This window comes from Tiliqua scincoides, chromosome 1 (genome assembly GCF_035046505.1).
Source record: "Tiliqua scincoides isolate rTilSci1 chromosome 1, rTilSci1.hap2, whole genome shotgun sequence".
NCBI lineage: Eukaryota > Metazoa > Chordata > Lepidosauria > Squamata > Scincidae > Tiliqua > Tiliqua scincoides.
The window spans coordinates 239,853,770-239,869,996 of NC_089821.1; the positions used below are offsets into that span (position 1 = coordinate 239,853,770).

General features: G+C 44.1%; 1 protein-coding gene across 1 annotated transcript; it reads left to right on the top strand.

Moving 5' to 3' along the window:
• Positions 1-174: 174 nt before the first annotated feature.
• HSP90AB1 (heat shock protein 90 alpha family class B member 1) lies at positions 175-15,983 on the top strand. The gene is made up of 12 exons (XM_066618626.1): positions 175-262; positions 2,633-2,779; positions 5,435-5,641; positions 6,842-7,001; positions 7,408-7,541; positions 7,995-8,306; positions 9,352-9,517; positions 10,945-11,135; positions 12,022-12,169; positions 13,419-13,687; positions 13,801-14,134; positions 15,772-15,983. The coding sequence occupies exons 2-12, from the start codon at positions 2,633-2,635 to the stop codon at positions 15,879-15,881; spliced, it is 2,178 nt and encodes a 725-aa protein (XP_066474723.1). The 5' UTR covers positions 175-262; the 3' UTR covers positions 15,882-15,983.
• Positions 15,984-16,227: the final 244 nt, after the last annotated feature.

Sequence of the window (16,227 nt, forward strand, 5' to 3'; positions counted from 1 at the left end):
AGTCTCTGCCCCCCTTGTGGTCACCCTGGTGCTGTTCGCTGTGCTGGGAGCGCAGAAAGGAGCTGCCCCAGGCTCGGAAGCGCAGTTGAGTTCCAAGCGGCGCGTCCCTTTTAAGGCGGAGGGAGCAGGCGGACGGGCGGCTGCGGGCTCAGCCCCTATATAGGCCTGGAAGAGGCGGTCCCCCATCCTCTCCCGGCTGCGCCGCGATCTCTGCCGCCAAGACTGAGCCGTGCTCCGGGCCGATCTCCCGCCGTCGACCAGAGTAAGCGGGTCGCAGGTTGTCCTTTCTCCCCCTGGGGGCCCTTCGAGAAGAGCGAGGCTCTGGCCCCCCAGGGGTGCTGCCACGTGCGGAGCCGCCGGAAGACACGCACCTGTTCCGGGGACCGCGCGAGCCTGGAGGGGGGACCGTGACCCCCCCTCGACCCGGCCCTTGTGGAGCGCGCAGGGCCGCGCGCAGGCTGCCGTGTTGGGGGAGTTCAGCGTGCGCGCGTGCCGGTCTCGGCCTAGGCAGGCCCCACGCGGGCGCACGAGGCCCTGAGGGCCGCAGCGCCGCCTGCGCGCCTCCCGTCCTGGTGGGGGCGAGCCTCCTGCGCGCCCCAGGAGGCGGCTGGAGCAGTGCATGCGGGCATGGCCGCTCGCCAGCTCAACAATGGCTCGGAGGCAGCGCCGGGGCTAGAATGACCCTCCGCGGCGGGCGCGTGGGAGGGAAGGAAGGCAGGCCCTACCTCCTCCGCTGGATTTCAGGGCACGCGCGTCGTCAGCCTCGCAGTGGAGGCTCTGTCGGAGCCTGAGGGTGGCTACTCAGAATCAAGCCTCTTTGTAGTCAATGGGGCTTGCTCCCAGGTAAGTGTGCAGAGGTTTCAGGGGCGTGTGGAGTCTTTGGGAAAGCGCCACCGCCGCGGGAGGTGCCCAAGCACCCACAACCCATCGTGGCTTTTCCAAAGACTCGGGTGGGGAGGCTCTGCCTCCCCAGCCTCCCCACCCACCACACGCCCCTGGTGGGGAGGCTGTGCTTCACCTGCCTCCCCACCCATCACACACTTATGATAGGATTGTAGTCTCAATTGGCAGCACGTTTCTGGGAATTCTCCTCTTTTGAATGTACCTCCATCTGGGGCTACAGTTAGTAGTCAACGTTTTATTTCCCATCTGCAATGTCAGGATGATGGTATGTCACAGCAGGGGTGCCAAACATAACATAAGGCTCTCGATGCAGCCCCTGAAACCAGTTTATCCAACCCCCGTTACAATTGGGCTCTCCTAGTGTGGTAATTGGGCTCTCTCATATCTTGGAAACAAGATTTGCATATTTTTTCTTTTGTAATTTGTGGCTGTGTGAGAACAAAGTGCTTACTTCTGGCCATCATCTGCTTAGTGATGTCACTTTTTGCTTAATAACCCATGAAAGCTAACTTTGGCTATCTGTATGAAGCACTTTGAATGCTTGAAAATTCTGTATAAGTGCTTTACTTACTACTTCAAGCATATTGGATACTTGTATGACTTATTTCTGAGTATTTTAAAAAACAATAATTGAGACTGGGAATGTCAGTTGCTGAGCCCCACAGAACACCCTTCAGCTCAGCTCCTTCTTCTTTGCAATAATCCTGGGTTGAGGATAGGCATTGGTTCCTGTTTGGAATTGAGGATGAAAAGATGCCTGAGGACACCCACTGAATCCAGAGCTGAGCTTTGATTGTGGCTGTCTGACGTCTAGATCCATGTTCTGTTTTATCAGACTACAGTATGTGTTGGTTAACAACAGGCATTTGTTTCCCAAAGCCCATCATTAACCAAAGGGTTATTATACGAACAAACCTGGGAACCTCACTGCTTTGAGAGTGCTCTAAAAACCACTGCCTCTCACAAACCTGAAATGCTTCTCCCTGGCTGCTCTGCCTTGCATCTGAAAGTACTGGATGCTTTGCTGGGAAATAGCCCCAGCAGGCATCTCACAGAGTGAGCTGATGGGCTGGTGACAAGCCAAAATGCTGCCCTTCATCTGACTGTGCGATGCCTTCTGGGGTGTTTTCCAGCTAGCGGAGCAACCAACACTTTCAGGTGCATGGTGGAGAAGCCTTTCAGGTTTGTGAGCAATGGAAGCAGGTGGAATGGAGAGGAGCATTCTTGGAATGGAGAGGCTACCACATTTGCAGACCATTGACCACCAAGGATCTGTCGTATATGTGGCCCATCGCTAGTCAGAACATCAGTGTCATGCACCTGTATATAGATTCAGCAATATGTAATTGAGATAGTGAAGCATAGTGATTAAGGGCTGCCATTCTATATACCTATCAAGTAAGTCCCATTGAACTCAGGATTGACTTATGAATAGTCATGTATAGGATTGCACTGTAAAAAATCGAACTGTAAACCAAGGTGTTCTTGGTTCTGATTTTGCCTGCATCACAAACTCTATAAATAATCTTAGGCTACCCTCAGCTTCAACCTTCAGCCTGTAATGCAGGGAGATAATATTATAGTTTCATTCAACAAGGTGGTTGTTAGGACTGCTGTGATAATGCATGTGAAGTGCTTTGAATGCTCTACAGTGCTCTTTAAATGCTAAATGTTAGTGCATGGATTATTATTAATTAGGAAGGTATTCACGTTTTGAATTGTCTTCCAGATGCCTGAAGAAATCCAGCATGGTGAAGAGGAGGTGGAGACCTTTGCCTTCCAGGCAGAGATTGCCCAGCTTATGTCCTTGATAATCAATACCTTCTACTCCAACAAGGAAATCTTTCTGCGGGAGATCATTTCTAATGCCTCTGATGTGAGTCTGGTGATTCAGAGTTGAATGGCAGAGGAGGGGAGGAGAAAGGAGAAATTATTTAAGTGTAATTACACTTTAATTTAAGTGTAATTACAAGAGAAGTTACACAGTATAACAGTGTAGTTACACTCTAAGAGAAAAATACTTATTTAACCCATTTTTGCCTGGCTCACAAATGTACGCATTTGGTGCATATATGCAACATTGGGCAGAAAGGACTTAAATCAAGTTTTCAATTGGTATCTCAACTTCTGAACAGTGACACATACTATTTGGTTAATGTGACAGTAAAACATGGCTTTTCAATTAAATAAAGCATTTTCATTATCTTGGAGGAGATTATTGTCTCCATTGTTGCTGCTTTCTGTTTTACTTTTTCTTGTTCTCCGTTATTGCATAACTGTCCTGCCTTGCCCTAATCTAGACTCCACCCAAGAATGGCAATTTAGGCAACAGTCTGAAACTTTTGCTCATTGCAGCCCATTTGTCCTCTATTTAGGGATGTCTGAGGACCCAAAACTTCCCAAATAAGGGCTGGCAGTTAGTTACTGGGTGGAACAATTTCTGTACTATATAAAGGGAGAACAATCTTTGTTAATAATAAGTAAATAGTCATAATCTGAAACCTAAATCTCAGGTCATTTAAATAATTTTTTTTTTTTAAGTGTGCCAGATCATCCAGTGAGCACAGTGGATGATTTTGCAAAATGTGTATCATCTGCAATTGGGAAATCCCAGTGCTGGTAATGACTTTCCAGCCCCTTGCTCAAGTATCAGACCTATAACAATATACTGTTTGTTGTGCCAGCCTAATATAACATTGTGTATGACCTGTTGTGCCTCATGGATAATGCTTGCTCTCAGAAAGAGATTTTCCCATTATTCTTTTCTCTTTACATTGAAATGTCTCTGAGAGGGGGCTTATCATTCAGTTTTAGGAGATTATACATGAAGGCTTTGATGTACCTTTATTCAGACTTAATTTAAATTGGGCTATTTTAAAAATGAGAACCTTAATAAAATTTAAATATTCTGATGCTAAAAATGGGTTTTTGTCCACCCTAGCAGTACTGCAGCAAGTATCTTAGCAACAAGCAGTTGCCAAGCAGAAGTAATTCTGTCTGCTGCTGCTAATAACCAACATCAAGAATTTATTTTTCATGTACTTGGCAAAGCCCTGCAGGATGCATGGACTGGTAGCCTTTAAGGCATGCAGTTTCTATTGAGGCTGTTGGGAAGGAGGACCGCTGTATTTATGAATGTCTACAAAAAAAAGCATTGTTAAATCAGAACCAGAAGTCCAGCATCTCATTTCCAGATACTGAAAATTCCCGAAAAGTCCAAAAGTGGGGTATGAAAGCAAAGACCTCCCTTGTTGTTTGCTCCCTAGATCTACTGCTAATGAATTTCGTTTGATAGCTACAAGTTGTAGTATTACAAAACAGAAAGCAAAAACTTGCCTCTTTCCATTCCTGAGCATCCTTTACAAGCTTCCATTATGTCTTGGTCATCTTCTTCTCTGCACTCCCATCCCAAATTAAAGGAATTCAAATGTGTTGATTTTTCTTCATTGGAAATGTGCTCCAATCTGTGGGTCATTCTGATTGCTGTTTCCCAGCTCTGTTATCCTTTTTGCAATAGGATGACAACTTCCTTAATCATTATTTTGCAACGTAAATTGCTTTGTGAAGTACTTTGTCAAAGTATATAAATATTTATAAAGGTATACAATATTCTAAAGGGATTGTCTCAACACTGTTAACGCTTTCATTGAGCCATCCATTGTCTCTTTATTGGCCAGGTATCATCAGCTCAGACTCCATTATGGTATAAGTTGGTTTGGTGCCCAAATATGCATCACCTTGTACTTGTTTACGTCATTTGTTGCCCTTCTCCCAGTTTTGACAGGCGGTTCGAGCCCTTAAAGCAAACTCTTCATGGTTTGTTTCATCATTATGAATATCATACGAATATCATTATGAATAATTTGGTGTCTTCTGCAAACTTACCCACCTCCAGGCTTGCCCCAGCTCTGAATTATGTTTGGGTGTTGCAGCACTTGTGTCCGAGAACTCCAAAAGACCGAGGCAGGACTTTCCTTTACAGAAGTCATTCTGATTTTTCCTTTGCAAGACTGGGCTTGTGCTTTTATGTTTTACTAGCTCTAGCCTAAAAAAATCAGATATTGCTGATCTTATCTAAGAACTTGGGAGAACATGAGAGAGGATCTACAAGCTGTCTTCTGAAGAGAGCAGTAATATAATGCCTCTCTTCTTCTGGGTCATGTTTTAAGCCATTTTTGCCCAACATTGTATGTATGCAGTAGGGGTCAAACGAATAACCTGTGGGCTGGACAGAAATGGGTTAAATGGTACTTGCTTATGTAAAAGCTTAGCCCTTGTATGGGTTGCTAGCATTCATTCAGTTTGTCTCCGGCCCACTGGGAGGCTAAGTGGCAAGTGCTTATAATATGGAAAGTACTTGGGGGATTTGGGTAACAGCATGAAATGTTTGTTCTAAGCTGACTACCATATCTTTTCAAATAGATTTATTATTCTTAACAGTTATTGTTTCCTTGGTAATCTTTTGAGGAGGCAGACAGATCGCAAGATAGAAATTGAGTAGGGAATCTTAACTGTTTGTTCTGTCTCTCAGGCACTGGACAAGATTCGCTATGAGAGTCTTACAGACCCCTCAAAGCTGGAAAGTGGCAAGGAACTGAAGATAGACATCATCCCTAATCCCCATGACCGCACCCTCACTTTGATCGACACTGGCATTGGGATGACAAAGGCGGATCTCATCAATAATCTGGGCACCATTGCCAAGTCTGGCACCAAAGCCTTCATGGAAGCCCTGCAGGTAGATGATTTGTAGCCTGAATATTTGGGAGTGGTGGTATGGTTAGAGAATCTAAGCCCTGTCAACTCTTCTCTGTGTTGTATTGTTTAACAGAGTATCTTGTAACATGAAACATCCTATAGAAATCTGTAGGTAAACAATGGACAATCTCCTGAAATCCTGTCTTAGCGTTGGATGGAGCATCTTGATGTCAATGGGCTATATGCCCCTTGCAGGAAGTGGGGGTTGTGGCAGCATAAGGCAGTGGTTCCCACACTTTTTTGACTGGCAGCTCCCTTAACCTACCAGGATATTGGCCATCGCTCTCCATTAGGGCTACAGTCCTATGCGTTGTATAAGATGATGGGTTTTTCACAAAGATTCCGCAGCTCCTCGAGAAGTCACAGCTCACAGTTCGGTAACCACTGGTTTAAGGAGATGAGAACTTCAAGAAAGATAATTTGGGAGACTTTGTGTTTGAAGACAAGAGGACAGAATAAGTGTAGTTAATATAGGAAAGGGACAAGGAATCAAAAGAGATTTCAGCTGTAAAATGGTCATATTTAACCTAGTGGTATAAGGGGGACAGAGGCAAGGGATACTGGAGGAAGAGGCATGTCTGAATTTTTAGTTACCATGGGAAATTTTGTGTTCATTTGGAATCTCTGGTTGAATGCCTGTTGTATTAAAGTAATAGTGTTGCAAACCCAATAAGCAAATGCACCAAATGTTTTTTTATAAACTTTGCGCTTAAACAGTCCTGAATTGTGTGTAGTGTATATGAGAGAAAGTATACAACTTAGGCAAATTTGCATTATTTGCTGGTTTGACGTAATTCTAATGGAGATGGGTAGATTTCCTTGACTAGTGGATAAACTCTTCAGTCTGCATTCCCTTGCTTTTAAGATTTTACTAGGGAAGATTCTAAGTATCTTATCAAGCCTATATCTGTCAGAATAAGGGTGATAAAGACTGAGGCTCTCGCGATGCTGATTCCTTTGCCTAGTATGTATTCTATGCTTCTGCATTGTTCACGTAATCTGGAATCTTGTCTGTAAATTGTTTGTTGGTATTTTACCATGTCTGTCCATGTCTGCTGACTTACTTCATTCCATCTCCATGGAACATGCCGTCCTGGCCATGTAGAAACATTTTATGTTTGCACTCAAGTGATTGCATGGCTGTGGGATCACATCTCACCTTTTTCCTTTCTTTCTATAGGCTGGTGCAGACATCTCTATGATTGGGCAGTTTGGTGTGGGTTTTTACTCTGCTTACCTTGCTGCTGAGAAAGTTGTGGTCATCACCAAGCACAATGATGATGAACAGTATGCCTGGGAGTCATCTGCTGGGGGCTCCTTCACAGTTAGAGCTGATCATGGTATGTGGTGACATTGAAATGCTGCCTTTTTGTTGTTCAGATCAAGCTGTATAGTGATTCAATTCCAGTTTTTAAGAAAATTAAATCACTGTGAAGGTGCATCTGAGCTGAATATTTTTCTCAGCAAAGTAAGCAGCTGCTTTGTGTTCGTTAATTTTTTTAATCCACGGATAAAGAAATTGTAATGAGGACTGATAAAATTAGGGGTAGGCAATACTGGAAACACTTTCTTATACCTAGAAGTGTGTATGTTGTTGCTTTTTTCTATTGTCCTCTTATGTGTTGACACGTGATATTTAGGGACAGCAGTTCTTAATATAGTAGTTCCAACCCTGTTCAGTATCCATCAAAAATGTTGTGCAGTGCCTGCATCTGACATAACATTTTCTTTTGCTTTGTGTCTTAGGTGAACCCATTGGCCGTGGTACCAAGGTGATTTTATACCTGAAGGAGGATCAGACTGAATACCTGGAAGAACGCCGTGTCAAGGAAGTTGTGAAGAAACACTCCCAATTCATTGGCTACCCCATCACCCTCTATGTACGTATATGAGGGGAATTGTTCCAGTTAACAGTGAAATAGAAATTATTCTATTATTGTTAATTATATTACTCTATTCTTCTATTAATTATTCTAGTGTGGCCTTTTCAGCCACACTAGACGCTGTGCCAGAACCACCATCCAGAGCGCAATACCATAGTCTTCCGAGAAGGTTGCCAACAACCAGAAATTATTCACAGCTGTCTTGTATATTGTGGTAGCTGTTCTTTAGTATGCTCCTATCTGAAGACATCAGTTGCCTTAGCTGGATCACTGGTCTGACTTCATATATTGCTGACACTGGCTGTGGCTTTCAGGTTTTCAGACCTTTTTCCCTGTTCTACCTGAAGATGCCAGAAATTGAATCTGAAAGCTTCTTCATGCAAAGCTCTGCTAGTAAACTACACTCCCTCCCAAACGCACACCCCCAGTAACTTTTTTTTCTTCCTGCAGCTGGAGAAGGAGCGTGAGAAAGAGATCAGTGATGATGAGGCAGAGGAGGAAAAAACTGAGAAGGAAGATGAGGAGGCAGCCCCTAAAGATGACGAAAAACCCAAAATTGAGGATGTGGGCTCAGATGAGGAAGAAGAAGGTAGCAAGAGTAAGAAGAAGACTAAGAAGATCAAAGAGAAGTACATTGACCAGGAAGAACTAAACAAGACTAAGCCCATCTGGACCCGTAACCCTGATGACATCACTCAGGAAGAGTATGGCGAATTTTACAAGAGCCTCACCAATGACTGGGAAGACCATCTGGCTGTCAAGGTGAGGGACTGTCAAGGGCTTGGGACTTAAGCATCTGTTTTGTCCCCAATATCTTCAAAGGCCCATATCAAGTAGCAGAGATTTCAATAGGAGGTATTAACCGAGAAGCAGAGCACTTAATGCGTAGTTGTGTGAAGTATTCTTGGGAAAGAAGAATGCTTCCTGTGGAGGGACCAGCTTATGGTTCCTTATTCTGGTGCAGTAAAGTACTGCTGAGCTTCAGGGTTGCATTTTCTGACCCATAGAGGGCCCCTGTGCCTGTTAACTGCCCAGAAGGTTAGCAGGTACTGTATATCTTGTCCAATAGCTTCAGACTTGGCTGAGCTTTACCCATGTAGAACAGTCAAGCAGCTTGACGACAAGGCAATGTGAAGAGCAGTGGTTTCAGTACTCCACTTCGATACTTTGCTAAGCTGGACCAGCTTGTGCTAAGTGGTAGGCCAGAAACATGCCAGACAAGGCAGTGAAAGCTTTGGAAGAGAAGGATGTCTTAGGACTAAAATAACACAAACGATGTGCTTGACTTCACTCCCGAATCGGCCTTTTCAGCCACACTAGACGCTGTTCCAGAACCACCATTCAGAGCGCGATACCATAGTCTTTCGAGACTGAAGGTTGCCTACATCCTGTGCTTGACTGTTGGGCAGAAGTCCCATCAAAGGACAAAAGTGTTATTTCTCATTTGCTGCTTGATGGGGTGAAATTATCCAGTTGAAACAGTGGCAGTTGCAGCTTCTCTTTAGTACTATAATGCAGAGAAGCTGCATCTGTGGAACTTGCTGCTGCTTCAGAAGGTCTAAAGCAGGGGTTGGCAACCCACGGCCCATGGGGTGGATCCAGCCTATGCAGAGCTCGACTTGGGAGGCTTTGCTTCCTACCAAATTGGATGCGCACAGGACAGGGGAACAGCAGAGCCACCAAGCTGAGTATTTTTCCAAGTCTCTGCAGATGTCCTGTTGCCAGTCCCGAAAGGGAAATGCCAACCTTCCCAAACTGAGATCAGCAAACTGTTCATTGCCTCATCTTATACTCCTAAACTTTGCAGCACTTCTCGGTGGAGGGACAGCTGGAATTCCGGGCACTTCTTTTCATCCCCCGTCGGGCCCCATTTGACCTCTTTGAGAACAAGAAGAAAAAGAACAACATCAAGCTGTACGTCAGACGTGTCTTCATTATGGACAGCTGTGATGAACTCATCCCAGAGTATCTGAGTAAGCTCCATACATGGTTCTTGCCACCTCCTCACAACCTGCCTTAGTTTATTTCCTTCCTCATTAAATGTTCTGAATGAACAGGTGCTTGTAGGGATGGAACAAACACCTATGCAGAAGCAGACAACAGTGCTCCTAGACAGTTGGGTGCATGGGTAGTATTAATCTGGGTCAATCCCATGGGTCACCTGGCCCGGTATGGTTTACCTTTTACTGACAGCAATTTCCCAGAATATCAGGAAGATGCGTTTTATGTTCTTGCTACCTGGCATCCTTTATCCAGAGGTTTGCTGTGAGAAAGCATGTTTTGTGCTTTGAGCCCCTTTTTCTGTCAATCTAGCTTCGTGTACCAATTTATTTAATGCATTTATACCCTACCTTTTCCCCATACCTGAGTCCACTAACAAAAAATACAAATATGCAACCAACACAAAATATTAAAATAGTCTCCAACGCACACAAATACAATAAACAAAAAAAGCATAGGAAAACAATAGAGCAGCTATAAAACATGAACAGGAGTGATATGACAGTAAAAGGTGCTAATAAAACATGACATTAGAAGATAGAAATAAGTAGTAGTAGTGCTTTTTTATGTTGCTGTGGTTTTTGTGGAACTGATAACTAGGGAGAGTAATGCAAGGAAGGCACAAAGCAGCTTATCCCTGTTCCGTTTGCAGAATCCCTTACATTGGTTTGGGGCTTGGACTTCCTGTTGGGCACATTCTGCTTACAAAGTCTTCATAGAGTGAGATGTGATGGAAGATCATCTGCCCTAGCCTACTGAAAGGCAGGACTGTCCACTTATAAGCCCCTCCCTGCCCACTCAGTTTCTGTAGTGCAGATCGCAGTGTGCAGCAGGTAATAAGTGGGTGCATGAAAGAGGACTCCTGCAGAATACTTTAGCTTGCTTAAGTAAGCATATTGAACACAGCTATGTTACAAGGGGAGAAGACTCTCTCCAGACCTCTGGTCAATATAATTATATGGGAATAAGGCAGTGGTTCCCAAATTCACCTGGATCACGATGCTCCTGGAGCCTTTTCCCAGCTCAGCCAGGTGCTGCAAACTTGGATCTTGTGATATCTCATGAGATCCAAGATTGGCGGGCATCAGGGTCATTCCATGGCTCTCTTGTGAGTGTGCAGCAACACATACTTTTGGAACCTCTGGGATAATGGGATTCTTTCCTCACCCTGAGTAGTGTGACCCAGTTAGCTGCTGAACACAAGCCCAGCTACCCTAATTTGTCTTCTGTATGGCTATTTAGGGGACGAAAGAGTTCCCAAATGTGGTGTGCAAATATGCTGCTTTGGCCTTAGTTTTCAGATCACTTACCAAGAATAAACAATCTGAACATTTATCTTTGGGTTACAGCAGGGGTCATTACTCCTTTTGCATTTCTGATTTCTATTTTATTAACTCAGACTTCATCCGGGGTGTGGTGGACTCCGAGGACCTGCCCCTGAACATCTCCCGTGAGATGCTGCAGCAAAGCAAGATTCTCAAAGTAATTCGCAAGAACATTGTCAAAAAATGCTTGGAGCTCTTTGCAGAACTTGCTGAGGACAAAGAGAACTACAAGAAGTTCTATGAGGCCTTCTCCAAAAACCTCAAGGTGAGAGGAGGGCTGCCCACAGCTTGGAACTAAGCTTGAGATACCCTGCAGAAAACTGAGTAGCACAACCATCTGTTATGGCAGAAGCTTTTCCCCCACCACAACTTTAGCTTATTGAGCTCTGCTAAATGATCTTTTGTAAATCTTGAGACATGCTCTTTATCTTCAAATTAGATTTTCTAGTCCTCCTGATTTTGAAAAGGCTCAAACAGGCAAACTATAAGCTTCTGCTCAAAAAGTCTGAACATCTGTAATGTGACATCACCAGTGGACCTCCCTGGTATTGAGGGTTTAGAATTTGGGTCCCTCTGCATCCTTGACCAGTTAGATACATGTTTACAGTTCAGTGTGGATTGCAGTAAGATGTTTGACTTAGTAGGGAGAAAACCGTGACCTTCTGTTCCCTGGGACTTGTTTGAATATTACTATTTAATATTAAATATTGTGGGAGAGTCTATAATTTTGTGCACTTGACTAATAAGCATGGGATGTCTGTGTAAAATAATGCCTCCAACTTATGTAGAAAGACGGAAGGGTAAGGAGAAAAGAGTTCTTAGGCACAGTTGTCCTCTGCTAACATTCCAATCTTAACCAAGTTTCTAGTGTAAATGCAGCCCCAAGGTAAGGGAACAAATTTTCTTCTACCTTGTTGCCACGCTGATTGCTGCTTGCCAGTGCAAAATGCAGTGTGTGTGCCCCATTGGCATGGCTGCATTGGGGTTGGAAAGTTAGTTAGAATCTGGCGATAAGACACAGCCCTTCCACCAGTGTGTAAATAATGGAAAGAGTAAAGAGGCCTGTGGGAATGGAGATCTGTCTTGTATTTTGGGAATAGAGCAATCTATAAACCCAAATAGATGCCTGTAAAGCATTTTCTTGCCCTCAGTTGGGAATCCATGAGGACTCTACTAACAGGAAGCGCCTGTCAGAGCTGTTGCGCTACCACACGTCACATTCAGGGGATGAGATGAGCTCCCTCTCAGAGTATGTGTCCCGTATGAAGGATAATCAGAAGAGCATCTACTACATCACAGGTGAGTTATCGTCTGTGAACCTCTTGGTCGTATCCTTGCACCTCATAAAGGATTATCCTTTTGAGTAAGAATTTCCACTGCTTCTGTAAGATAGCATAATTGGAGCTCTGAAGTTGAGACACATAGGTTGATATCAGTGTTTTCCTTAGTTCTGTGTGTGGTTTTGGTCAAAACTCCTGGGTAGATGGTGTTGTCTGAATCTTGCTGGCTCATTACTTAAGGAGAGTAGGGGAAAGCCTTCTAAAAGGGGGGGGGGTAGAAAAATGCATCCAGTCATGGTCACAGAGGCCACAGCTGAAAACCTGTAAGTAGAGATGCCCAATCTTGTCTGATCTCAGAAGCTAAGCAGCGTCAGGCCTGGTTAGTACTTGGATGGGGGACCGCCTGGGAATACTAGGTGCTGTAGGCTTATACCATAGTCTTTCGAGACTGTAGGTTGCCAACCAAGTTTCAGTGAAAAGGGTTTTTCACAACTGCTTGCAAGTCCATTTGCAGTTTCCCCTCCTTGCCTTCCATTTCAAATCGTTGAATCCCGGCACTTATTTCTCAATGCATGGTGAAAAATTAAAATGTTCAAATCTTAATTTCACAATCCACACAACATATGCAGATTAAAGATATTTACTCATAATAGTAAATGAAGGTTGAATTCTGCAAGCCTAGACCTACAAATCTTGATTTGCTCTGAACAGAGCTCTATTGGGAGGTAAAGCTGATGCCCCATATTCTGTTTGCTGAAGGGAAAAAAATCAGATTCCTTGTCTGATCTTCCCAGGGAGGGTGTTCCAGATATCTCCCTTTCTGCAATACATGTAGTACAAATTTCAATTTTTTGAGTGGCCTGGAAGTACTTTAGTTCTTTAAAGGTAGTTTCTTTGCAATGTTTTTAATAAGTATGCAGATGTCCATTTAAGAATTATTTGTGTAATTGTGTCTTGGACTATTCCAAATTTAAGGGCTCATTAGGAAGTACTTAAAAATGTTTGTTTTCTCTCTTTCCCTCCCCCCATCAGCCAGTAAGATCCTTGTCTTGAATGTGTGTTACAAGTTTGTGTGCGGGATAGAGATTCTGGAATACCAAAAGATATCAGATATATAAGGGACTTGCCTGGTTTGTGGCCCCATCAACAAGGGTTAGCAAAGGCAAGCCCAGCTGAAACCTGTTAATTCTTGAAAAAGAGCTTTGCTGTGGGATTGTTGGAAGTCTTAATGTGCAACTGGGTGTTAATAATAATCTCTCATTGAGCAGGTGAGAGCAAGGAGCAAGTTGCCAACTCTGCCTTTGTGGAACGGGTGAGGAAGCGTGGTTTTGAGGTGGTGTATATGACAGAGCCCATTGATGAGTACAGTGTTCAACAGCTTAAGGAGTTTGATGGAAAGACCTTGGTTTCGGTCACCAAGGAAGGGCTGGAGCTGCCTGAGGATGAGGATGAGAAGAAGAAGATGGAGGAGAGCAAGGCCAAATTTGAGAACCTCTGCAAACTCATGAAGGAAATCTTGGAGAAGAAGGTTGAAAAGGTGAGCTCTTGCCATGCTGACATTTCAGTAGATGACCTTTTAATGTCTGATACCAAACCTATGTGACAAGGCCTCACGAATTTGTATTTAAAATCTGTTGTGTGTATCTTTAGGTGACAGTTTCAAACCGACTGGTCTCTTCCCCATGCTGTATTGTCACTAGCACCTATGGCTGGACAGCTAACATGGAACGTATCATGAAGGCCCAGGCCTTACGAGACAACTCCACCATGGGCTACATGATGGCCAAGAAGCACCTGGAGATCAATCCAGACCACCCCATTGTAGAGACTCTGCGCCAGAAGGCTGAGGCAGACAAGAATGACAAGGCTGTCAAGGACCTCGTGGTGTTGCTCTTTGAGACAGCACTGCTTTCTTCTGGTTTCTCCCTGGAAGATCCACAGACTCACTCCAACCGTATCTATAGGATGATCAAGCTGGGGCTAGGTGAGTTGCTGGAAGATGCACAAACTTCAGAACACGAGAACCTTTACCAGAACTCTTACAAATTTAAGTGGTTTTGTGTTTGTCCCTGATACACTCACACCCAGAAAAACATGCAAAAACCCAGATGGAAATCAGTGCTTCTGCGAATGTAGAGCATGCAAAACCCATGTGGGTTTCCTCATTGAATAAAGGACCTTTTCCACTTAACTCGTGAGTTCTGAACCAAACATGGGTTTTGAAATGATTGAGAACTCACATGGTTTCAGATGGGTTCTTTGGGTTTTGAGTCTCCAGGAAGTGAGTGTCCTAGATTGGTCTCTGTGAGGAGGAGGGGTTTTTGCTGTGAGGAGGGGTGGCTTTGCCAGAACTTGTTCCCTCCTTATTTTCTTGGGCTTTTAAATTCCTGTCCCTTTTGGCAAGCAAGTACTTGCTAGGATATGTTCAGGCAGAAGACAGCTGAAGGGTGAGAGTGTTGGAGGCAAGACTAGCATGGCTTTTTCCTTGGATAAACCCTCGGAGTGAATGTGTGGTTGCAAATTCCACATACTGCATGTTTTGTATGGCCCTCAGTCAAGTGATTTATCCCACCCAAGCAGCCAGCTCTCAAACATGTACTTTCTGTTCTAGCCTGTAGGTGGAGCCCTGCTCTGAAAGAAATATGAATCCCTCCTTTTGATGATGTGATTTATCGCAAGTATTTTATTAGCCTAGATCAGTGGTTCTCAAAAGTTTTTGAGACCCACTTTTTAGAATGAGAATCTGTGAGGACCCACTGGAAATGATGTCATGACCAGAAGTGACATCGTTAAGCAGGAACATTTTTAGCAATCCTAGGCTGCAATCTTACCCAAACTGACCTGTTGACTATCATTGTTAAAAGCATATACATAGTAAGCCTGTTAAAAGTACAGATCTGTAATATTTCTCCAAATGCAGTCACACACCATGGTAGCATCAAGTCTAATATATTAAAAATAAAATATTGAAATAAATGGGGACCCACCTGAAATGGGTCCTGACCCAGTTTGAGAAACACTGACCTAGATGTCAAAATATCAAAAAGGAATAGAGAATGGTAGTTGTGAAGAAAAGGTGTAACATCTAGAGTTCAAAGCATGAACCAAGTCTGTGGTTCAGATCTTGCCTCTGTCATGAACTTGCTAGCCAATCCACTCTTCTCTTTGGGCGCAATCCTAACTTTACCCTTATGTCAGTGCTTTCCAGCATTGGCATAGCGGTGCCAAAGGGACATGTGCTGCATCCTGCAGTTGGGCATCACTCATGGAGGCCTCCTCAAAGTCAGGCAATGTTCGTTCCTTTACCTCAGCTTTATTGCCCTTATGTCAGTGCTGGAAAGCACTGACATATAAGGGTTTAGGATTACGCCCTGTGTCTCTTTTGTGCCCCAAGTACAGGTAGTTTTGGAAATGCAATGTGGTTTCAACAGAAGTGCACATGAAGCACTTTATAAATGCTGTAGCAGTAAATGTCTGAAAGTAAGCTTCAGGTGGTGTTCATATTTTCTCTAGTCAGCATTTTTTTTCCAGAGTTTTGTGTTCCTACTGATGTGGCCATAGTAAAATTAGTTATGGAAACTTCTAAAGATAACTTGCCTTTCTCTCTGTTTTCTTCCCTAGGCATTGATGAAGATGAAGTAGCTGCTGAGGAGCCCAGTACTGCTGTCTCTGAAGAGATTCCTCCGCTGGAAGGTGATGAGGATGCGTCCCGCATGGAAGAAGTGGATTAAAGAGGATAACCAGTCTTCTCTCTGTCCTGCCCCACACTTCCCCCGTACCATGTTCTTGCCTGGAGGCCTGGCTCCTGCAGTGCTAATAGCACCATTTCAGTAGGGTCTCATATGATTGGTAGCCAGTGTGGGATGGGCCCTTCCATATACATCTGGTCTGTCTTTTTAAAGTAAAGGCTGAAGGGGGATTGGGCTGCTGGGTTTAAGTTTTATTCTACTTTCTACTGAACCACCAAGCATCCATCCCAGTATAGCTGAGGTGAACAGCGTGTCCTTCCCACTAATATAGAGCAGTGAGCTGACTCCTTGCCTCCATCCCTCACTGCTATCCTTTGTCTTCAGAGAG

Excerpts from the sequence above, each read along its gene's own strand:
- HSP90AB1 (XM_066618626.1), top strand. The coding sequence starts at position 2,633 with ATGCCTGAAGAAATCCAGCATGGTGAAGAGGAGGTGGAGACCTTTGCC. Across the intron at positions 7,542-7,994 it reads GCTACCCCATCACCCTCTAT|CTGGAGAAGGAGCGTGAGAA; the intron begins GTACGTATATGA and ends TTCTTCCTGCAG. Across the intron at positions 12,170-13,418 it reads GAGCATCTACTACATCACAG|GTGAGAGCAAGGAGCAAGTT; the intron begins GTGAGTTATCGT and ends CTCATTGAGCAG.